Raw genomic sequence first — 25,219 nt, forward strand, 5'->3', positions numbered from 1 at the left:
TTTAGATAGGAGCTATGTCAGGTTATGAACCGATTTGAGCCATATTTGGTACATTGGTTGATGGTCAAATCAAAACACTTGGTGAAACATTTCAGCCAAATCGGATAATAATTGCGCCCTCTAGCGGGTCAAGAAGTCAAGATCGGAAATCGGTTTGTATGGGACAGACGGACGGACGAACAAACGGACGGAGAGACGGACGGATGGACGGACAGACGGACGGACGGACAGACGGACGGACGATGGATGGACAGACAGACGGACAGATGGACGGACAGACGGACGGACGGACAGAAGGACAGACGGACAGACGGACGGACGGATGATGGACGGACGATGGACGGACAGACAGACGGACGGACAGACAGACGGACGGACAGACGGACGGACAGACAAACGGACAGACAGACAGACGGACGGACAGATGGAAGGACGGACAGACAGCCGGATAGACAGCCGGATGGACATGACTAGATCGCCTTAAAATGTCATGACCATCAAGAATACTTTATGGCGTCCCAGATCAAAATTTCGATGTGTTCCAAACGGAATGACATAAATATACCCCCTATGGTGGTGGGTATAAAAAGAATGCAATCATCTATCGGTTTTTTTTGCTGTGCTTCTTACGGTTAATTTTATCATGCTTCGACTTTCTTAAGATGTCTCCGTCTTAAGCAAATATTCTTCTTACCAGTTTTCCACAAACTTGCCATTGAGCCTGGAAATGGGAGGTCCTGGCTGCCTTTTCTGTTTTAATCTTTCGTTAAGACTATGCCGTAGAAAGTGTCGACATTTTAAACGCCCCTCATTCAGTATGATACGCAAGGCGTGTGAATGATACGCAAGGCATTTTGCGGTTAAGAAATCCCCTCTGGTTTGAGATCTATTTTTTAGCAAATTATAGCAAAAACGCATGCCAAGGGTTTACAACACAAACACCCACATGCAGAAGCATAGTGGATAAAAATTTTAAACATTTCACTGTTGTCCCTGCGAGCCCTCAATATCGCTGCTGTCTGTCATCGTAGCCGCATCGTAATTTGCGGCATTTTTTAAGCAGTTACCACGCATCTATTGAGGCGTGAAACCGGCAATTGAGTGTAAACATGATTTTTTACAGCTGCCTACCGGCCTCTGTTCTCCGTTTTTTGTTCTCCCTTTTGGGGAAGTACCAAATAAGTCAGCAGCTACAGAAGCTAACAAGTCATCCATCCTGCCATTAAGCCACCCCAGCTACTCCTGCCCATCCGCCAAGCAGTCATGCAGCCAGCCATACTTAATAATTTTTCGTCATTTCTCGCTTGACTTTGCGGTGCTGCTCAAGTACCCTTGATTGTGGTGACTCAAGTTGTGATTTTTTTTTTCTTAAATAGAATTTATTGTTGTTGCTATTTGCTGTTGTTGTTGTTGTTGTTTGTGGTGGCAGCGATGTTTTAAAGGACTTTTATGGTTATGCTGATGACTATAACACCGAAAAAAATCCAATTGCCTTGCAGGGTGCCTTAAAGGACTTTGCGTTAAAGGCGGCTATGTTGCACTCAACAAAAAAGTACCAAGGACACACACAAATATTTTTGAGAGTTATAAACAGAAGGGGGTTACTTGCCAGCCACTTCTAAATCAAATGATGGCAAATAGATTTTATTCGCATGTTGATGGTAAACGAGGTCTATGACGGCGCAAAGACCGAAGACGACGGACAACCTCTGTGATATTCGTTAATTCCCAGCAGGAAACAACAAAATTTTCCCAAACCCCTCTTAAATAGAAAATATTGCAGTGCTTGGGGATTTTCTGGTGTAGGTGTGGATTAGTGAAAAAGGTATTTGAGTACACTTCTAAAAGGTGGTGCAAAACGAAATGGCAAAGACCTACAGAGATCGGTCTGAATGGCAGCTATATCCAAATCTGGACCGATCTGGGCCAAATTGAACAAGGATGTCGAAGGGCCTAACACAACTCACTGTCCCTAATTTTGGCAAAATCGTACAATAAATGCGGCGGTCCCGAACGTGAAATAAAATGTTCCCCGAACTCGCCTCTCAAAAAGTCCATTGTTACGCATGCTGTGTGACATGTGGCACCGTCTTGTTGAAACCACATGCCATATAAGTCAAGTTCTTGTATTTTGGACCAAAATCAAAGTTGTATGTCATCTCACAGTAGCGCTCACCATATTCACAGTTACGTTACAATTCACATCTTCGTTGAAGAAGTACGGTCCAATGATGCCACCAGCCCACAAGCCGCAGCAAAATGTGACTTTTTCTGGAAGCATTGGTAGCTCTGGCAATTCGTCTGGCTAATCTACACTCCAAAATCGACAATTCTGCTTTTTTACGTAGCCATTGAGCCAAAAATGAGCTTTGTCGCTGAACACAATTTTTCAATAAAAAAAAACTGGATTTTCGGCCAACTTTCCAAGAGCCCATTTACCAAAAATTCGGCTTCTCCAAAAATTCTGCTTTCCACATTGTTGAGTAGCAGAGGCCCAATTGCTGCGAACGACAACGAATTGATTACTGATGGTCATCATTAAAACTGTCCGATACAGCTGCGATTTTTCTTTCTTTCTCCACGTTGGTGGTTTAATGTCCACCAATGTAAAGTTGGTGCGAAAGTTACTCACAATAGCCCGAATAGCCGCTTAAGTGGGTCGTTTAAACTAACCATAAAATGGAAGAAGCGCGCGATGAACTTTCTTAGGTTAGGTGCTGCTTACAAAATCCTTAGTTGTTCCATGCCACTCTCCTAAGTTGGCTGATGTCTGGTATAGTGTCCCCACCTAGGTGCCGATATCTGTTTTCCGCGAAAGCCGGACAATGACAAAGGAAATGCTTCAACGTCCTATCATCTTACATAAGGGAGCTCGTAGTCCAATTTCTCCCGTCATGATACCAATAGCTATACGACCCCCTTCTTACATCCTTCCAGTCTTCTCACGATCTAGAACCCCACATAGGCTTTTCGCCGTCCGTTTCGCTGTCCACAATGGTGCACGCCCTTAATTCGGACTGGGTCGACCCGAAAGGCTTCAGGCAGTCCTCTGACCTTCACCGCCAAATCGTCTGCCTTTTCATTCCCCCTTACTTCGATATGGCCCGGCAACCAAACGATGCGGATTTTTGCCAACCTCAGAAAAGGCGTTAATCTCCTTCCTACACTGCAAGGAAGTTCGTGACCATACCATCCTGGTCTAGCCAAACGTCCGTCCGTCTGTTTGTCCGTCCTTCAGTCCGACCGTCTGTCGAAAGCACTCTAACTTTTGAAGGAGTAAAGCTTGAAGCTTGAAATTTTGCACAATTATATCTTATTAGTGTAGGTCGGTTGGGGTTTTAAATGGGCCAAATTGGTTCATGTTTGGATATAGCTGCCATATGAACCGATCTTGGACCTTGATTTTTTGAGCCACTAGATGGCGCAATTCTCATCCGATTTGGCTGAAATTTTGCACGCGCTGTTTCGGTATGACTTCCAACAACTGTGCCAAGTATGGTTCAAATCGGTGCATAACCTGATATAGCTGTCATATAAACCGATCTGGGATCTTGACTTCTTAGGTCTATAGAGGACGCAATTGTTAATCGATTTGGCTGAAATTTTTTGCCTGAAGTACAATAGTTTTTTATGACTTCCAACAACTGCGGTAAATATGGCACAAATCGTCCCCAATATAGACCGATCCGCCGATTTAGGATCTTAGGCCCATAAAAGCCACATTTATTATCCGTTTTCGCTGAAATTTGGGGCAGTGAGTTGTGTTAGGTCCTTCGACATCCTTCGTCAATTTGGCTCAGATCGGTCCAGATTTGGATATAGCTGCCATATAGACCGATCCTCCGATTTAGGGTCTAAGGCCCGTGAAAGCCACATTTATTATCCAATTTCGCTGAAATTTGGGACAGTGAGTTGTGTTAGGCATTTAGATATCCTTCGTTAAATTGGCCCAGATCGGTTCAGATTTGGATATAGCTGCCATATAGACCGATCCTCCGGTTTAGGGTCTTAGGCCCACAAAAGCCACATTTATTATCCGATTTTGATGAAATTCGGGACAGTGAATTGTGTTAGGCCCTTCGACATATTTCTTCAATTTGGTCCAGACCTGTTCAGATTTGGATATAGCTGCCATATAGACCGATTTCTTGATTTATGGTTTTGGGCCCATAAAAGCCACATTTATTGTCCGATTTTGCTGAAATTTGGCACAGTGAGTTGTGTTAGGCCCTTCGACATATTTCTTCAATTTGGTCCAGACCTGTTCAGATTTGCATATAGCTGCCATATAGACCGATTTCTTGATTTAAGGTTTTGGGCCCATAAAATGCTCATTTATTAACCGATGTCGCCAAAATTTGGGACAGTGTGTTATGTTAAGCCCCTTGACATACTTCTGCAATATCGCACAGATCGGTCCAGATTTGGATATAGCTGCCATATAGACCGATTTCTCGATTTTGGGGCCATAAAAGACGAATTTATTGTCCGATGTCGCTGAAATTTGAGACAGTGAGTTTGGTTAGGCTCTTCGACGCCCTTCTTCAATTTTGCCCAGATCGGTCCAGATTTGAATATAGATGCCATATAGACCGATCTCTCGATTTAAGATTTTGGGCCCATAAAAGAGGCATTTATTGTCCGATTTCGCCAAAATTTAGGACAGTGCTTTGTGTTAGGCTCTTCGACATTTTTATGCAACTTGGCCCAAATCAGTTCAGATTTGGATATAGCTGCCATGTAGACCGATATCTCGATTTAAAGTCTTGGCCCCATAAAAGGCGCATTTATAATCCGATTTCACTGAAATTTGACACAGTGACTTATGTTAGGCTTTTCGGCATCCGTGTCGTATATAGTTCAGATCGGTTTATTTTTAGATATAGCTAGTGCCCTTATTAATATTTGGTCCAGATCGGAACATATTTTGATGAAACTGATATGGGACATAAGGTATGACATTTTCACCGAATTTTGATGAAAGGTGGTTTACATATATACCCGAGGTAGTGGGTATCCAAAGTTCGGCCCGGCCGAACTTAACGCCTTTTTACTTGTTTTAAACTTTCAACAACTGCGGTAAATACAAATCGGTCCATGACCTGATATAGCTGCCATATAAACCGATCTGGGATCTTGATTTCTTAGGTCTATAGAGGGCGCTATCGTTGATCGATTTGGCTGAAATTTTGCATGAAGTATTTTTTTTATGACTTTTAAAACCTGTGCTAAGTATGTTTCAAATCAGTTCATAACCTGATTTAGCTGCCATACAAACCGATCTGGAATTTTAACTTCTTAAGCCTCTAGGCGGCCGCAATTCTTGTCCGATTTTGCTGAAATTTTGTACAACGGCTTCTTCCAGACCTTCAACATACATGTCCAATATGGTATTAATCGATCTATAGCCTGATACAGCTCTCATATAAATCGATCCCTTGATTATGCTTCTTGAGCCCTTCTAAGGCGCAATTCTCTTCCGAATGGACTGAAATATTACCCAATGACTTCAATTTTATCTCCAATAGGATAACAATTATCATCCATTATTGCTTGATTGCCTAAAAAGAGATGCCCCGCAAAGAACTCGACAAATGCGATCCATGGTAGAGGGTATATCAGATTTGGCCCAAAGACATTTGCAAAAATTTTTTCAATAAAACTCAAATGACTATTCAGTGCTTTTTTTGAGTGCTGAGCGCCCAAAAAGGTCAATGCCACACATTCCAATCGTTGATTAGTGTAGCGTGTCATATTCTTGTTAATAAATATCCCTTAAAATATTCTTAAGAAAATAAGGAAATTGTCGAATACTTCAATTTACATAGATATGGATGCATACACAAACATCTCCACACATACACACACACATACACACGCCTACAAATAAATATGCAAGCATATTTATATGCATACGTATTTGTAAAAGCTTCCAATTAATTAGCGCGAAAATGGCGCATTCGTCTAAACACTTCTACTCCCATATACCAGCTAGAGATGTTTGTATAAAGTATTGTGTTTGAGTGAGTGAGGCACATGCACACACACACACACACTGACACACATGCATAAATGTCATTTCCTTCGGATATAAACATGAAATCTAAAATAACAATTTGATCAAATATTCACACACTCTCTCTTACTCTTTCTCTACATTTTTTCCACATCACTGCAAAGCGAAAGTGTTAAACGCTTAAACGGAGAAAAGAATATTCCATGGCAGCCATCAGAAGGCAAATAGAAAAACAGGATATGAATAAATATGTTCGCACACTTACCTGCACATATCAATGGAGGAAAAACAACATACTTACCGGCATGAACATTAATTAGGGTGGGTCGAACAAAATTAAAAAAAAAAAAACAAGAAAAACCTCTGCAGGTATTGCATTTGTACAGTTCCTTGAACAATTTCAGAAATTTTAAATAAATTGGCCAGGATTTTTCTACACTTCAGTATGTAACAGAAGGGTATACTAACTTCTTCTTCTGTCTGTCACCCATCGAAATTGTGATCTGAGACCCTATGAAGTATATATATTGGGTTGCCCAAAAAGTAATTGCGGATTTTTCATATAGTCTGCGTTGACAAATTTTTTCACAGTAATTGCATTCTTGCTTCTGTCAGTTATCAGCTGTTACTTTTAGTTTGCTTTAGAAAAATGGTCATTTAAAAAATTTTTCCCAAAAACGGTGTCGCACTGCGGGACGCCGTTAAGACTCGGCTATTAAAAAAGGTCCCTCCCTTATCATTGAGTTTAAACTTGAACGGCAAAAAACAGTTTGGAGGGTGTTTTGGGGCTGGGGAGGCCACCGGCACTTTGTACTGAAAATATATATCAAATTCGTTCTTTATTCCCAACGGAAATGAAATTCAGTTTAGGGGGTACTTTAGAGCGTACCCCAAAACACTTGGCTCCAAAATTGGATATCAAATTAGTTTTCTACTCTCAAATACCATTCATTTGAGTCCCATATTGTCATAATGGGTCAAAAATACACATTTGACGTATCTTTAGGAGGAAAAGCGCCACCTAGACTTGAGCGCAAATTTTAATGTCATATTCATAATCTACTCCCAAATACCCTTCATTTGAGTCCCATATAACCATGGTCGGCTAATATGCCCATTTGGGGTCTATTTGAGGATGGGCTACTATTTGATGCCACATTTATAATCTATTGCCTAATACTTTTCATTTGAGTCCCATATTAACATGAACTTCGAATGTATCTGTTTAGAGGTGTTTTGTGGTTGGGGAGGGCCCGCTGGGTACTTGGATCCAAAATTGAATACCATATTCGTTTTTTGCTCTCCAATACCTTTCATTTGATACCCATATTGTGCCCATCAGACCACTTTCGAATATGGGTGGCGTTTTTGGGGTAAAGGGGAGGGTCCGCCCCCACCTGATATCTAAAAATTACATAGCCTATGTTTCCTAACAAACAAACGTACATAATCTATGAAAATTTTAAGAAAATCGGTTCAGCCAAGTATCATATAGTCATAATGGGTCTAATGGCGTTTTTGAGGGGTGGCGTGACCCCCTATGCTTCGATCTGATTTTGTATGCCTGATACGTTATCTACTCCCGCATACTTTTCCTTTGATACCCATATTGTCCTTATCGGTCCACTTTTGATTTTGGTTGATGTTTTTGGGGTAACGGTGGAGGGGCCGCCCCCTTCCGTTATCAGTAAATTATAAAGCCTATTCCTACTTCCTGGGCATATTCGTAATCTACTCCCGAATACCTTTCATTTGAGTCCCATATTGTCATGATCGTCAAATAAACCTATTTTAAGGGGTTTTGGGGCTGGGCGGCCCCCCAGGTACTTGGACCCAATTTTTAATATGAAATTCGTACTCTACTCTTGAATACCTTTAATTTCAATCCCATATTGTCTCGATCGGTCCACTTTTATTTTTGGGTAGTACTTTTGGGGTAAGGGGGAGGGTCCGCCCCCCTCGCGATATCAATAAATTATATAGCCTATGTTTCCTCTCCATCGATCTCTATCGTTGGCCAAAGTCTTGGCTGGATTCCACGACATATGGGTTCATTCCAACTCTCTTTTCGTACAGCGGATCCATGTGTTTTACTGGCGCCCCATCCCACGCTGTTCTTGCAGGTTCCAGTCTAGGACATTTTTCGCTATATCATCGCGAGGTCGGTGTAGGATATGACCCAACCAAGTCCATTTTCTCTTCCGAATTTCTACATTGACGTGGGAAGTGTTTGTTTTTATTTTTAAGTCTTCATTTGTAACCCAGTTTGGTTGGAAAACTCGAAGTATTTGTCATAGGCAGCGATTTATGAAAACTTGCACTTTACGAGTAGTCGCTTGTGTCAAGCTCTTAGTTGTACAACCATAAAACAATAAAGATTTCACACTTCTATTGAAGATCATGACTTTTGTATTATGAGAGATGTCACTGTAACTCCAAACTTTGTTGAGCTTAAGAGAGGCGCTTCTAGCCTTGTTGATACGTATGTGTATGTCTGCCTCTGATCCTCCCCGAGATAGGAGAAGTTATCAACGTCTTCAATGATATGGTCGTTTATAGTAAGCGGTGCCAGATTTGATGTTCCTATCCTCATCAATTTGGTCTTTGCTATGTTTAACCTCAAGCCTACTTTGGCAGCATTTTCATTCAGTCGTTTCAGTTTCGCCTTTCTTAAGAGGTGGCCATCGTTTCTGATTTAGAATGGCTTCCATTATGACGCCCAGCATCCATATCACATATGCTTCGAATCGGTCGATAATCGGTTATAACTCCCATACCAACCAATCTGTCGATTTGTTCAGGAACTTTAATTCAATGACCACTCATTCCAGCTCATTTTAGCATACTGAACTAGTTCGTTTAGCTAGTTCACTAGTTTGGTTCATTCCTGCTCATTTCAGTTCAATCGGTCAATTAGTTCACTTTTTCGGATAATTAGATGACAGCTCTTTTCTAGTCACTGAACTAGTTCAATAGCTCAGTTCTTTCACTGAACTGGTTTTATCTCCTTCCGTTTACCTCTTAGTCCATTTAACCGATTACACTCCAACTCATCTATGTTTACTAGTATCTTATTAAAAATTTACTGAACTAGTTCCTTTAGTTAGTTCACTAGTATAGTTCATGCCTGCTCATTCCAGTTCACTCGCTCAATTAGTTCACTTCTTTAGTTAATTCGATGGCAGCACTTTTCTAGTAACTGAAATAGTTCAATAGGTTAGTTCTTTCACTGAACTGGTTTTATCTCCTTCCGTTCACCCCATAGTCTATTTAACCGTTTATATACTTAAGCTCATCTTATTAAAAATTTACTGAACTAGTTCCTTTAGTTAGTTCATGTCTGTTCATTCCAGTTTAACTAGTCAATTAGATCACTTCTTCAGTAAATTCGATGACAGCTATTTTCTAGTCACTGAACTAGTTCAATAGTTCAGTTCTTTAAATAAACTGGTTTTATCTCCTTTCGTTTACATTTTAGTCTATTTCACCGTTTACACTTCACGTCATCTATGTTTACTTGTATGTTATTAAAAATTTAGTGAACTAGTTCATTTAGTTAGTTAACTAGTATAGTTCAGGCCTGTTCAATCGGTCAATTAGATCACTTCTTTAGTTTCATCGATGACAGATCTTTTTTAGTCATTAAACTAGTTCAATAATTCAGTTTTTCACTGAACTGGTTTTATCTCCTTTGGTGTACCTCTTAGTCTATTTCACCTTTTACACTCCAGCTCATCATTTTTTACTTGTATCTGATTAAAAATTGACTGAACTAGTTCCTTTAATTAGTTCACTAGTTTGGTTCATACCTGCCCATTCCACTTCACTCGCCAAATTAGTTCACTTTTTAGTTAATTCGATGGCACCTTTTTTCTAGCCACTGAGCTAGTTCAATAGTTCAGTTCTTTAACTGAACTGGTTTTATCTCCTTTCGTGTACCTCTTAGTTTATTTCACCCATTACATTGCAGCCCATCGATGTTTACTTGTAACTTATTGAAAATTTACTGAACTAGTTCCTTTAGTTAGTTCACTAGTATAGTTCATGCCTGTTCAATCGGTCAATTAGTTCACTTCTTTAGTTACATCGATGATAGATCTTTTCTAGTCATTAAACTAGTTCAATAGTTCAGTTCTTTCACTGAACCGGTTTTATCTCCTTTGGTGTACCTCTTAGTCTATTTCACCTTTTACACTCCAGCTCATCATTGTTTACTTGTATCTTATTAAAAAGTTAATGAACTAGTTCCTTTAATTAGTTCACTTGTTTGGTTTATGCCTGCCCATTCCAGTTTACTCGCCCAATTAGTTCACTTCTTTAGTTAATTCGATGACAGTTCTTTACTAATCACTGAACTAGTTCAATAGTTCAGTTCTTTCACTGAACTGATTTTATCTCCTTTCGTGTACCTTTTAGTCTTTTTCCTCTTTTACATCCCAGTTCATCTATGTGTACTTGTATCCTATTAAAAATTTGCTGAACTAGTTCCTTTAGTTAGTTCACTAGTATAGTTCATGCCTGTTCAATCGGTCAATTAGATAACTTCTTCATTTAATTCGATGCCATCTCTTTTCTAGCCACTGAACTAGTTCAATAGTTCAGTTCTTTCACTGAACTGGCTTTAACTCTCTTCGTTCACCTCTCAATGTATTTCACCGTTTACTCGCCAGCCCATCAATGTTTACTGGTATCTTATTAAAAATTTACATTGTATGTAAAAGACACATTTCCCATAACTTCCCCCTTGAACTACCCTAATATTTCCCTGCTTGTTTATTGGTAAACTGTAAGCTACCCTTTTTCTTATACATTTTCTTCTTCGACAAATTAAATTGTTGATTTTTGTTTTACATATATATTTATGAATATACCTATGAATCAATGAACCCCACTCCAACTCCTTCCCCCCCTCTCTCTCACTCTCTCAAAAAGTTAAAAAAATCTCCATACACCGCTGTAAGAAACTCTTTGGCCACAGAACTTTTTATGCATAATTAAGCGCTAAAACAAAGGGTTTCCGAATAACATCCGTTTCTCTCTCACTCTCATGATTAATTGATGAGGCAAGCATGTGAAATGTCATCAAAAACATAAAGGTTTTTTTTTTGCGAAAAATTTCCCAACAATATGTAAAAAAGTATCAATGTGTGCAATCAATTAAAATAGAAAACAATTAACATGGTTGCCAGCTTTCCTTTGAGACAAACAAAATAAATCACTTAAAAAATTGACGACAGGTGGAGTCAGCAATTAAATAAATGTAAATTTTTTGAGATGCATTCCAATTGTTATCGAGATAGTCATTCAAAGAAGAAAAAAAATACATCCCATGCAATGTTGCCATATAGGAATGCAATCTAAGAAATCAGTTTCTACCGGGCGTTAAGGAAAATATAACAGAAATGTTCATTAACACAAAGCAATGAACAGGCCCAAGTGAGAGATTAACGGGTCTTATTCACAAAACCTAATGAAGCCTTAAAAAACGTTTGTTTGACAGTTCTATAAAGGAAATCTGGTGGGAATCGAACCCACGACCTCCGCACTGGCAATCCATGCACGCTACTAGGGCGCCTTAAGATTGCCTACATTTTGTAGCAAAAATTGTTAAATAAAATCTATTTAAAATTTGTAATTTATTCCTGCATATTTAATTCCGCTCACACATTGCAGCGAATCGTCTGTCAAACTTTAATCAACAAAAACACCATTCGAAGTTCAATAATTGCACGACATTCCCAACCATTCACTTGAGTGGGCATTTTGTGCACAGAAATTCATTTGTGATTACCTGTCACATGATTTGTTTAATAATGGCCATTGCATGGCATGGTATTTCCGATAATGTTGAGTAGATGGCAGAGGATGAGTATTTAAGCCCAACAACAAAGTAGCATACTGTGGTATCAATCATGTAATGATGGAAAAGTAAGGGATCTTAAAGTAGGTAGCGAAGATTGGAATTAAATAAGGAAGAACAAATGGAATGAGGGAAGAATGAAAATAAATAATAATATAGCTCAGAGCATGACGCCCTTAACGCTGAACGCCTGTGTGGAAATCCCGGCGAGAATATCATAAAAAACTGTTAGCAATGGTTATTCGCTCAGCCTTATAAACTTCTCTACTAAGTGGTGTTGCTCCTTGGCAAGCCATTCGAACTCAACTCTATCACTGAGCTTATAAAGGAGCTCCTTAATCATTGAGCTTGAAAAAGGTTATCCTTTATGATTGAGTCAATACTACGGTATATCGGACAGTAAATGCAAATTTGCCCATGAACATTCCATTAAGAACCAGATGCAAACCAGTGATGTCCGACTCAAATTCAATTAAGGGCCTCTTTTCTATAGCCGAGTCGGGGGGGATAACCACCGCTGAAAAGTTTTTCTAATGTTCTAATGACATTGGGCGTCATACACGGACATGGTAAGCTCTCCAAACTTAGAACTCAGGACAATTTTGCATTTCTTTGATGTGAGAAAATATGGAAGGAAGGATGGAATGAAGGATGGAAGGAAGGATGAAAGGAAGGATGGAAGGATGGATGGAAGGAAGGATGGAAGGAAGGAAGGATGGAAGGAGGGAAGGATGGAAGGACGGATAGATGGAAGGATGGATAGATGGAAGGAAGGAAGGATGGAAGGATGGAAGGATGGAAGGAAGGATGGAAGGAAGGATGGAAGGAAGGTTGGAAGGAAGGATGGAAGGAAGGATGGAAGGAAGGATGGAAGGATGGAAGGAAGGATGGATGGAAGGATGGAAGGATGGAAGGAAGGATGGAAGGAAGGATGGAAGGAAGGATGGAAGGAAGGATGGAAGGAAGGATGGAAGGAACGATGGAAGGAAGGATGGAAGGATGGATGGAAGTATGGAAGGAAGGATGGAAGGAAGGATGGAAGGAAGGATGGAAGGAACGATGGAAGGAAGGATGGAAGGAAGGATGGAAGGAAGGATGGAAGGAAGGATGGAAGGAAGGATGGAAGGAAGGATGGAAGGAAGGATGGAAGGATGGATGGAAGGAAGGATGGAAGGAAGGAAGGATGGAAAGAGGGAAGGATGGAAAGAGGGATAGATGGAAGGATGGATAGATGGAAGGAAGGAAGGAAGGAAGGATGGAAGGATGGAAGGATGGAAGGATGGAAGGATGGAAGGATGGAAGGATGGAAGGATGGAAGGATGGAAGGATGGAAGGAAGGATGGAAGGAAGGACGGAAGGACGGAAGGAAGGATGGAAGGAAGGAAGGATGGAAGGAAGGATGGAAGGATGGAAGGATGGAAGGATGGAAGGAAGGATGGAAGGATGGAAGGATGGAAGGAAGGATGGAAGGAAGGATGGAAGGATGGAAGGAAGGAAGGAAGGATGGAAGGAAGGATGGAAGGAAGGATGGAAGGAAGGATGGAAGGAAGGAAGGATGGAAGGAAAGATGGAAGGAAGGAAGGATGGAAGGAAGGATGGAAGGAAGGATGGAAGGAAGGATGGAAGGAACGATGGAAGGAAGGATGGAAGGAAGGATGGAAGGAAGGATGGAAGGAAGGATGGAAGGATGGATGGAAGGAAGGATGGAAGGAAGGAAGGATGGAAAGAGGGAAGGATGGAAAGAGGGATAGATGGAAGGATGGATAGATGGAAGGAAGGAAGGATGGAAGGATGGAAGGAAGGATGGAAGGAAGGATGGAAGGAAGGATGGAAGGAAGGATGGAAGGAAGGATGGAAGGAATAATGGATGGATGGATAGATGGAAGGAATGATAGATGGAAGGAAGAATAAAAGGATGGAAAGAAGGATGGACGGATGGATGGAAGGATGGGTGGGAGGAAGGATGTGTGGAAGAAAGAAAGGATAGAAGACATATATGTAAAAAATTATTATTCTGAATAGAAGGTGGGAGAAAGAATGGAAGGAAGGATGGTATAAATGAATAGAACTACTAGCAAGTAAAAGCGTGCTAAGTTCGGCCGGGCCTCATCTTATATACCCTCCACCGTGGACCGCATTTGTCAAGTTCTTTGCCCGATATCTCTTTAGGCAACCAAAAGATAAAGGATGAGAATGGCTATGATATTGGTTTGTGCCTGGTTTGGCTATTGGAGACCAAAATAGAAGTGATTTAAACCAAATCGGATCAGAATTGAGCCCTATAGTGGCTGACGAAGTAAAATCGGGAGATCTGTTTATATGGGATCTATATCAGGGTATGGACCTATTCGGACCATATTTAAAACATATATTTATGGTCGTAGAAGAAGTTGTTGTAAAAGTTGAATATAAATTGTGCAACTTTGAGATTTAAACAGTTTAGTCAGGAGATCATTTTATATGGGAGGTATATCAAGTTATGAACCGACCTATACTTGGCACAGTTGTTGGAAGTCATAACAATGTACTTCGTGCAAAATTTTAGCAAAATCGGATTATAATTGCGCCCTTTAGTGGCTCAAGAAATCAAGATCCGATATCGGTTTATATGGGAGTAATATCAGGTTATGACCGGATTTTGACCACACTCATAACAGTTGTTGGAAGTTTTAACAAAAACGCCTCATGCAAAATCTCAGACAAATCGGTTACGAATTGCGCCTTCTAGAAGGTTAAGATATTAAGATCCAGGATCGGTTTATATAACAGCTATTTCTAAACATGGACCGATATAGCCTATTTACAATCTCAACCGACCTTCAATAATAGGAAGCATTCATGCAAAATTTTAAGCGCCTAGCTTGATTCTTTCGAAAGTAAGCGTGCTTTCGACAAACGGACAGATGGACGGACGGACAGACGACCAAACAGGGCTTAATCGACTTAGAATGTCAAGACGATCATGAATATATATACTTTGTTGAGTCTAAGATCAATATTTCGATGTGTTACAAACGGAATGACGAAATTAGTATACACCCCTTCCTATGGTCGAGGGTATAAAATGGGCAAAACGGATGGGCTCTTATAATTTGTTTAGAGTTCATTATTTTGTGATTATTATAAGGCATTATTTGCCGTTGGAGGCCACTATGGTGATATCTCCTGATCCGTCGAATCTCCAATCGTAGAAAAAACTTTTTTCAATAGGTTTTCTAAAATATGAAAATATATGCAAACGATATCTACAACTGGAGTTCTGTTAAAGATAAGCGATATTTTTGGCTGCTGAATTTCGATTCTGAACATATCGTACAGCAATATCTCTTGATAGAAGACTAAAATACTCGGCTCACCATTGAGGGGATCTTGATTTCTATTTCCACCAGAAACTTTGGTTCGCTGCATCTGTGGTATCACAATCTGTTGCTGTATTCTATGTAAGCTAGATAAGAAATTGTCACCCCTCTTTAAAGTGCGGCTCCCTATCAATTTCTATTATTGGCACATTTTTGGCTCCAATTAAACCACAGTGCAACGTCAAAAGGCACACAAAACACGGAAATCATCTTGGCCAGGCATTTGAATGCTGCGTCTTTGTGCATTAGTAAATATGCAAGTGTATGAAAGTGTGTACATGGGGATGCGGGCATTCACATACGTATGTATGTGTGTGTATGTGCATTTGTAAATGTCATGTTTGTTAAAGCGCACATAAAACTGAGAATGCAGTTGAATGTTTGCCACCGACATAATACAACAAACAACAACTTTTGCAGTTTTGGCAGCAGCAACAAAACAAAAAACACCCACTCAAACACACACACACACACGCACATATGTATGTACAGGCCAACGGACACACAAGCTACCCAGTGGCCCACAAGCATTAGTGTTATTAGACCAGCCGATTTGCCGCCAATGTAATGAGCTGCAGTTGGTCGGCCGTGTAGAGAGGGGTGGGGGCACAGGCAAAGAATGATGAACACCAAACACTTTTCTACAAACACACACACAGGCACACATAACAGCAATGGCAATTGTAGGCACTTGCCCACCAAATTCAAACGCGTTTCCACACAAACAGCGTATTAACCGTTAGAATGTATGACCAGCAGTAGAGGTTGTAGTTGTTGTTGTTAGTCTAAATAATACATGTCGATGGAGAGTAGGAATGATAGCGAGGGAGGCGAGAAAGAGGGGTGTGTGCTTGTGTGTGTGTGTGACATTTGTTTGTGACATTATTTTCGATGGAGATGCGAGGCGATTGTGTTTAAGTATTGGGGTGTGACAGTGCATATTTGAATACTCACATGCATGCAAGAGGACTCACTCCCACTCACACTCACTGCACCACACAACACTTTGAGGCCTAACACACGCTCTTGTAGAGTCTGCATTCTAAAGTCTGATCCTGTAGGCCCATTTATATGTTGGTGTCCTATCGCCGTTGTCGTCGTCGTAGCCGTTTGTTCGTTGATAGCGGTGTTTAAGCCTCCCACCTTCCCATCTCCCTGCCATTCATCTAAACGTCCGTCTGTCCTTGTGTCGTGTGCATAATTTCGATAATTAGTGAAATACTTTTCTCTAATGGCCACAAAAGAGAAACATTCGGACTGTCAAATATGCATTTAAATGCAAAGCGAAGCAAGCCAAACCAAACCAAACCGAACGGAATGGCATACACATCTAATTCCATAAAGGGCCACTCAACTCGGCATGTAACTAACGAACGAACGTTTGATTTATTCCTCTATGTACAACATGGCCGTGGTACATACTTACGACGATAGAATTACATACTCACCTACACACAAACACCCACTTACTGCCAGGCACAATAGAGGTTCTATGTACAAAATATCATTGCAAGAACAGGCATGCATTCATATTTCAAATGTTATAATCCGTAGAAAATTTAATTATATTACATTAGACCTCCTTGGAAAATTCGGCGAATAGGTATATGTATGTGTTAGAACACACACACACACACACAAACACTTTGAAGACATCCCCTTCCACTAAAGTGGGCATTACCTAGCCTCATTTTCTTGGACCCTAGCCTAACACCCCCAAACACCCACGCATTTTGCTTTGTGTGGTACTTAACAATGTTATCATCGTGGTTTCCACGCTTTCTTTTGGCAAATTAAGTGATTATCGGTACCTGCATTAGTATGGCATTGATGTTGATGGCAAAGTATGAAGGCGGTGCTGGTTCTCTTATCCTTATCTGAATATATAATTTTTCCGAGTCTGCAATTTGTTGATTTAATAGATAAGACTGCAATGCTCCTCCCCCCCAAGGGGCCAATGATATTCGATAACCAAAGCTACAACTTTTTGCATGTTGGCAGCTCATAAAAAAAATAATCAAAATAAATATGGCATTGAAGGTAATACGTATATGAAGCAAAGTTAAGTGTTGATCTATTATCAAAAAGGAAATGTTAAGGGCAATACTTTTGTTGTAGAACCTTGACGAGCACCAATGGGGTGATTATAATATATTAATCAGTGTAAAATAGGGGTATATTTTCTTAAAACAGAGGGTACTTAACCTACCATTTCTTGAAAGAAAGGGTACTAAAGCCCCCTTTTTCAAAGAAAGGTTACTAAAAGCAACTTTTATCAAAGAAAGGGTACTTAAACCAGCTTTTCCCAAAGAAAGGGTACTAAAATTACCCTATCCCAAAGAAAATTGTACTAAAATAAAACCACTATTTCACAACGAAAGTGTACTAAAACTACCCTTTCCCAAAGCAAAGTATACTAAAATTACCCTTTCCCAAAGAAAAGTGTACTAAAGCTACCCTTTTCGAAGGGAAAGTGTACTAAAACTACACTTTCCTAAGGGAAAGTGTACTAAAACTACCCTTTCCCAAAGGAAAGTGTACCACAACTATACTTTCCAAAGGAAAGTGTACTAAACCTACGCCTTTCGGAGGGAAAGTGTACTAAACCAACCCTTTCCCAACGGAAAGTGTACTAAAACTACCCTTTCCCAAAGGAAAGTGTGCTAAAAGTATTCTTTCCTAAAGGAAAGTGTACTAAAACTACCCTATTTCGAAATTAAAGTGTTCTAAGACAACCCTCTCCCAAAAGAGAGTGTTCTAAAACTACCCTTTCATAAAAGAAAGTGTACTAAAACTGCTCTTTTCCAAAGGAAAGCGTACTAAAACTAAACTTTCCTAAAGAAAAGTGTACTAAAACTACCCTTTCCCAAAAGAAAGTGTACTACAGCTATACTTTCCAAAGGAAAGTGTACTAAACCTACGCCTTTCGGAGGGAAAGTGTTCTAAAACTACACTTTCCTTAAGGAAAGTGTACTAAACCAACCCTTTCCCAACGGAAAGAGTACTAAAACTACCCTTTCCCAAAGGAAAGTGTGCTAAAAGTATTCTTTCCTAAAGGAAAGTGTACTTAAACTACCCTATTTCGAAAGGAAAGTGTACTAAGACAACCCTCTCCCAAAAGAAAGTGTTCTAAAACTACCCTTTCCCACAAGAAAGTGTTCTAAAACTACCCTTTCCCAAAAGAAAGTGTACTACAGCTATACTTTCCAAAGGAAAGTGTACTAAACCTACGCCTTTCGGAGGGAAAGTGTTCTAAAACTACACTTTCCTTAAGGAAAGTGTACTAAAACTACCCTTTCCCAACGGAAAGTGTACTAAAACTACCCTTTCCCAATGGAAAGTGTACTAAAACTACCCTATCCCAAAGGAAAGTGTACTAAACAACTCTTCCTCAAAGGAAAGTGTACTAAAACTACCCTTGTCGAAGGGAATGTGTACTAAAACTACACATTCCTAAAGGAAAGTGTACTTAAACTACACTTTCCCAAAGGAAAGTGTACTAAAACTATCCTTTCCTAAAGGAAAGTGTATTCGAACTACCCTTTTTGAAAGGAAAGTGTACTAAAACTACACTTTCCTAAAGGAAAGTGCACTAAAACTACACTTTTCCAAAGGATAGTGTACTAAAACCACCATTTATCAACGGAAAGTGTAATTAAAACTACCCATTCCCAAAAGAAAGTGTACTAAAATTACCCCTTCCTAAAGGAAATTGTTCTAAAACTACCCTTTCACAAAAGAAGTGTACTAAAACCACCCTTTCCGAAAGGAAAGTGTACTAACACTTTCCCAAAGGTAAGTGTACTAAAACTACCCCTTTCCAAAGGAAAATGTACTAAAACTACCCTTTCACAATGGAAAGTGTACTAAAACTATCCTTTTCGAAGGGAATGTGTACTAAAACTACACATTCCTAAAGGAAAGTGTACTTAAACTACACTTTCCCAAAGGAAAGTGTACTAAAACTATCCTTTCCTAAAGGAAAGTGTACTAAAACTATCCTTTCCTAAAGGAAAGTGTACTCGAACTACCCTTTTTGAAAGGAAAGTGTACTAAAATTACACTTTCCTAAAGGAAAGTGCACTAAAACTACCGTTTCCCAAAGGAAAGTGTACTAAGCAACTCTTCCCCAAAGGAAAGTGTACTAAAACTACCCTTTCCCAAAGGAAAGTGTACTAAGCAACTCTTCCCCAAAGGAAAGTGTACTAAAACTACCCTTTGCGAAGGGAAAGTGTACTAAAACTACCCTTTCCCAAAGGAAAGTGTACTAAAACTATTCTTTCAAAACGGAAAGTGTACTAAAACTACCCTATCCCAGAGAAAAGTGTACTAAAACTGCCCTTTCCCAAAGGAAAGTGTTCTTAAAGTACCCTTTTCCAAATGAAAGTGTACTAAAACTACCCTTTCCCAAGAGAGTGTACTAAAACCATTTTTCCCCAATGAAAGTGTGCTAAAACTATCCTTTCCTAAAGGAAAGTGTACTAAAACTACCCTTTTCGAAGGGAAAGTGTACTAAAACTAGGTTCCCAAATCAATTTTTCTTCAAACCTTATGTTAAGAAACTCATGTTTAAAAGCCTTTGTGGTTTTACGTGATATAATTGTTAAAACCTTGTTGTCGATAGTTTAAATATTTTTAATAGCCTTTTAAATCAAACCAAATCTTTTCGTCCTCTTTCTTTTCAGGCAAAGATGATGGAAAATTCTCATGCTTGGATGGGTGGTTCAGGCTCCTCTCTAACAGGTTCGTCTATTGTACTTTATTGTGCCGCAAAACCCTTTCCTTTCTCACCTGCATTTTAATTTTTTTCCACTCCTTATGATTAATCAGCAGACAGCTATCAATACCAACTGCAATCGATGTGGCAGAAATGTTGGAATACCAATCAAAATCTAATGCATCATCTGCGTTTTCGTGAACGTGGTCCTCTAAAATCTTGGCGTCCCGAGACTATGGCCGAAGCCATATTTAGTGTTCTCAAAGAGGGTCTCTCCCTTTCACAAGCAGCCCGCAAGTACGACATACCCTATCCCACATTCGTATTGTATGCCAATCGTGTGCACAATATGTTGGGACCCTCTATAGATGGTGGCCCTGATCTTAGGCCCAAAGGTCGAGGACGTCCTCAACGCATTTTACTGGGTATTTGGCCGGATGAGCATATCAAGGGAGTCATTAAGACTGTGGTCTTTCGTGAAGGTAAAGATCTCAAAGATGAGGGCATAGCAGCACATATGCCACCCTATGGCCGACACTCGGTAAGTCTGTCGCCACACGACACAATGAGAGCACAAGATTCACACCAGATCGTTGCGCTTGTTAACGGATGTCATTGTTTTTAGCCTATTTTTCCATTTCAGCAGGAGCCCAGCCTTTCCTATCCCGGAGTGAGTGCTCAGTGTCCCAATGGCATACCTACCCCCACGCCCTCGGGGGATCAGATGGCACATGAGGCCACAGCTGCTGCGGTGGCTGCTGTGGCCCACAACATACGCCAACAAATGCAAATGGCTGCCGCTCAACAACAGCAACAGCAGCAGCAACAACAACAACAGCAACAACAACAGCACCAATCACATGGCGATGTGGTGGGAGCTGGACAAGGTCTCTTCAATCTCCCTCCACATTTGGCGGGCAGTGGAGCCTTGCCAGTACCCTCAGGTCCGGGGGGTATGATGTTACCCAAGGCCAGCATTTCACCGGCTCTCAGTTCAACCTCAAGTTCCGGAGCTGTAGGCTCAATGATGGGTCCACGACATGCTCCCTCCCCGTGTGGACCCGGGCTGCCTGTCATAAGCCAGCTGCCACCTGGAGTGGCGGCCGCTCTACATATGGCCGGTTCACCAGCATCACGATGTGATCCCTCAACACTTCTAAGTCAGCAACAGCAGCATCAGCTGCAACAATTGCATTTGCAGCAACAACATGTGTTGCATCAACAACAGCAGCAGCAGCAGCAACAACAACAACAGCAGCACAAACATCATACGCACCATCAACATCCGCATCACCCGGCCCAGCATCAATTGTCCTATGGCCAGCACCACCATTTATCCCTAAGTCATCCATCCGGTAGTGCAACGATGGTGGGGCCGCCAACCCACAGCCATCTGCAGCATCCATCTTCCACGGCAACAACGACAGCTTCTTCCACCAAATCATCATCGTCCACCGTTTCGCCTTTAAGGCGATCCAGTCCGTCGCACAGTGTTTCGCCGCTGACGGAGTTGGGTCTTGAGATGGCCTTCAAGCCGGCAAGACCCTTCTCACCATCGCGCCTTTTTGCCGATGACATAGCGGATATTGTGGGTGCAGCAGCAGCAGCTGCAGCGGCGGCAACAAATGTCTCTTCAACGTCCTCCTCAGCCTGCACAACAACAGCCACCATGACCACCGCCACAATAACAGCGTCTTCGTCCAGCTCCACTTATGGCCTGCCCACAGCGACGGGAACGGGAGCTATGGACTCCTCCTCATCGTCAGCATTGGGTAGTGTAGCAATATCGTCGGCAACGGATGCCGGTGGTGGAATGGCCTCATCGGCTGCCCCCACAACATCAACGGCGACTGTAGTCTCTTCTGCGGCCAGTAGCAGCAGCAGCAACATAAGTTCCACGGGCATTAAACTCGAACCCATCACTACAACTAGCGATTAAGGATATAACACTTAAAACCACACACACAACACAGACACCCACCAAAACATTCATACAACACAACCTTCAAGTATTATTTAAAAAAAAAATTCTAGAATATTTTGTTCGATATTAGGTTTTTTATTTAACATTTAGGGGAGTTGGATTTATAGATGTCATAGTCGAATATCTGAATGGATTCCAATGGACACTTTGCTACAGATTCCCGAAGGAAAGAGAACTTCACAAAACATATTTTTGAAGGAAAAGGAACCAAAGTTACATAGTTTTGGAAAGAAGGTATTAAAATTGCAGAGGAAAGTTACTTAATCTTGCTGTTTCCTTGGAAAGAGATAGTTCAAGCACAGAAAAGGGTAATACAAATACCCTTTTTGGAGGAAATGTGTACTAAAACTACCCCTTACGGAAGAAATGTGTACTAAATCTTCTCCTTGCGGAGGAAGTGTGTACTAAAACTTCCCCTCACGGAGGAAATGTGTACCAAAACTATCCCTTACGGAAGAAATATGTACTAAGACTTCCCCTTGCGGAGGAAATGTGCTATATCGAATCAGAATGTCGAGGGGAACCAGAATATATATACTTTATGGGGTCGCAGATCAATATTTCGAGGTGTAACAAACGGAATGACTAGATTAGTATACCCCCATCCTATGGTGACGAACATAATAACAAAATAAGTTTAATGTTAGCTAAATATATTTTTTCTGCATTCACAATATCTTCTTTGTCCATTCACAATTATCCAGTTGCCCAAATTTTCTACAATAGTTTATTTCTATTTGCAAAGAGCCGGATGGGGCATTTATTCTATCGGTAGTCTATGTTCCCACCAGCTATATATCATACGAAAATGTGAAGATAAAAACCAGGAGATCGATGTATAAAGAAGCCATGTCAATACACAGACTAGATCTGGCAAACTATCGATAATCGCACATTCGATATTTCTAAATATCGATACTATTGCAAATTTCCCATCATATTGCAAACGAAAACAAGTAAAAAGGCATTAAGTTCGGCCAGGCCGAACTTTTGATACCCACCACCTAAAAAATGTAAATTCCATTTCGTCACAATTTGGTGAAAATTGGATAACTTAAGCACCCAAATTCGGCACGGACATTAATTGGTCTAATATATATGCGTCACTATTCAATTTTAAAGAACAAAGTATTGGTCTTTTTGGCAGATGTATCCAATTATAAACCGATCTGAACCATATTAAGGTCGGATATCGTGAGACTCAGAAAACCTCACGGTTTCAAACTTCAGCGAAATCGGGTAATAAATAAAGCTTATCGGCAGATCGGTCTACATGGCAGATATATCTAAATATAGTCCGATCATAACCATACTAAGGTCGGATATTGGGAGGTCTTAACCTACTCACCATGTAAAATTTCAGCGAAATCGGGCAATAAATAAAGTTTTTATTGGCTTCAGACCCCTTATCGGCAGATCGGTCTATATGGTAGCTATATCTAAATATGGTCCGAACTGAACCACATTTAAGTCAGGTGTCGGGAGGCTTAAAATAACCAATTGTTTTAAATTTCAGCGAAATCGGATAATAAATAAAGCTTTTATGGGCTTCAGACCCTTTATAGGGAGATCGGTCTATATGGCAACCTTATCTAAGTATAATCCGATCTTAACCATATTTAAGTCAGGTGTCGGGAGGCTTAAAATAACCCACTGTTGCAAATTTCAGCGAAATCGGTCTTCAGACCCTTTATCAGGAGATCGGTCTATATAGTAGCTATATCTAAATATAGTCCGATCTGAACCATACTTGGGTTAGTTGTCGGGAAGCCTTAAACTACTCACTGTTTAAATTGATATTTCGATGTGTTGCAAACGGAATGACTAAATGAATATACCCCCCATCCTATGGTGGTGGGTATAAAAATGTACTCAGCTGTTCGAATGACCTCACCTGATAAGTGCATCCTGGGTAACACCTAGCATCTTCTGTATATTTCGGGCAAAAAGTTGTGTCATTTCACAATCACTAGGTGAGAAAATGATCACCCTTCCATATGTGAAATAGCATCATTTCACACAATGATGTTTTTGCTCCGATAACGATTCCTAACGACAAACTAAATTTAAAGCAACAACACCTAACTCCGCTAAATAAAAAAAAAATCGATAATTGACCTCAAATCGATAATTAGCCAAAAATCGAAGACTTTTGGTATCAAACAACTTCTCTACCACTTATTTATAATTACAAAAGTGGTGTCATTCACAATCACTAGGTGAAAAAATGATCACCCTATCCATATGTGAAAAAACCTCATTTCACACAATGATGTTTTTGCTCCTTTCGATAACAACTCCTAACGATAGGATAAATATAAAGCAACCTAACACCCAACTCCCCTAAATAATAAAAAAAATCGATAATTGACCTAAAATCGATAGTTAACCAAAAATCGATAATTAACCAAAAATCGAAAACTTTTGGCATCCAACAACTTCTCTACCACTTATTTATAATTACAAACTCTTTCTTACAAATTGTGCATTCATTGAGAAATTTAACCAACCACTTAATAACATACATGTAGACAACAACAACAACAACAGCAGCATGATAATATTACATTAGTGTGAGCAACATAACAAATTCACATGCAAGACACAATTACACACAAAAACAAGTAAAATATGTTACAATCTCTTACCGAAGAAACGGATGAGACCCAGAAAGAGAGCGAAAAAGAGAGTATATGTACGTAGGACTCTAATTTTAGTGTAGATCCATTTCAATGAGTATGAGTAACAAGTATTTTTAAAAATTATTAGAAATCAAACTTAAAAACAAAAAATAAGAATTAAACGAAAAAAAAAACACAAAATCAAAATAAACAGAAAACAAAAAACCCCTAAGGATCTCTTCATAGTATTAAGTAATATTTACAATAAAGTATTCTTTTTTCTTCATGTTATACTTCCCTAGTCTTTCCATTCTAATTTATTTATTTTATATTTGGAGCCATTGCCTTTAATTTAAATTTCAAAAAAAAGAAAAATTTTAAAATAAAATGTGTGCACCAAAAATTTTGTTAAATTTTAAAATTAATTTAATAACAAAGTTATATTTGTTTTTAAAACGAAACTAATTATTTTCTTAATCAAAAATGTACAAAAAAATTGTTTGGAAACAAATCAAAACAAACACATTGTGTGACAAAGCAAACATTACAAAACAAAGAATAAAAAAACAACTTTTAGGAAAAACAAAATTTTACATTTAGGTCGTCGTAAAAACAACAAAAATTGCCTTTCGGAATAAAATTCAAAAATTTATAAATTAGAC

The 25,219-nt window shown here is 39.9% G+C and overlaps 1 protein-coding gene across 1 annotated transcript in view; it reads left to right on the forward strand.

The window, feature by feature from the left end:
• LOC106090779 (protein bric-a-brac 1) overlaps positions 1–21,972 on the forward strand; it is a 218,447-nt gene extending 196,475 nt beyond the window's left edge. Inside the window, exons 2-4 of the mRNA XM_059369264.1 lie at positions 19,921–19,978; positions 20,066–20,493; positions 20,578–21,972. Of these exons, the coding sequence (XP_059225247.1) occupies positions 19,921–19,978; positions 20,066–20,493; positions 20,578–21,891 (1,800 nt within the window). The 3' untranslated portion in view covers positions 21,892–21,972. The remainder of the gene's footprint in view (positions 1–19,920; positions 19,979–20,065; positions 20,494–20,577) is intronic.
• The last annotated feature ends 3,247 nt before the right edge of the window (positions 21,973–25,219 follow it).

Source organism: Stomoxys calcitrans, chromosome 1 (genome assembly GCF_963082655.1).
Source record: "Stomoxys calcitrans chromosome 1, idStoCalc2.1, whole genome shotgun sequence".
NCBI classification, from domain to species: domain Eukaryota; kingdom Metazoa; phylum Arthropoda; class Insecta; order Diptera; family Muscidae; genus Stomoxys; species Stomoxys calcitrans.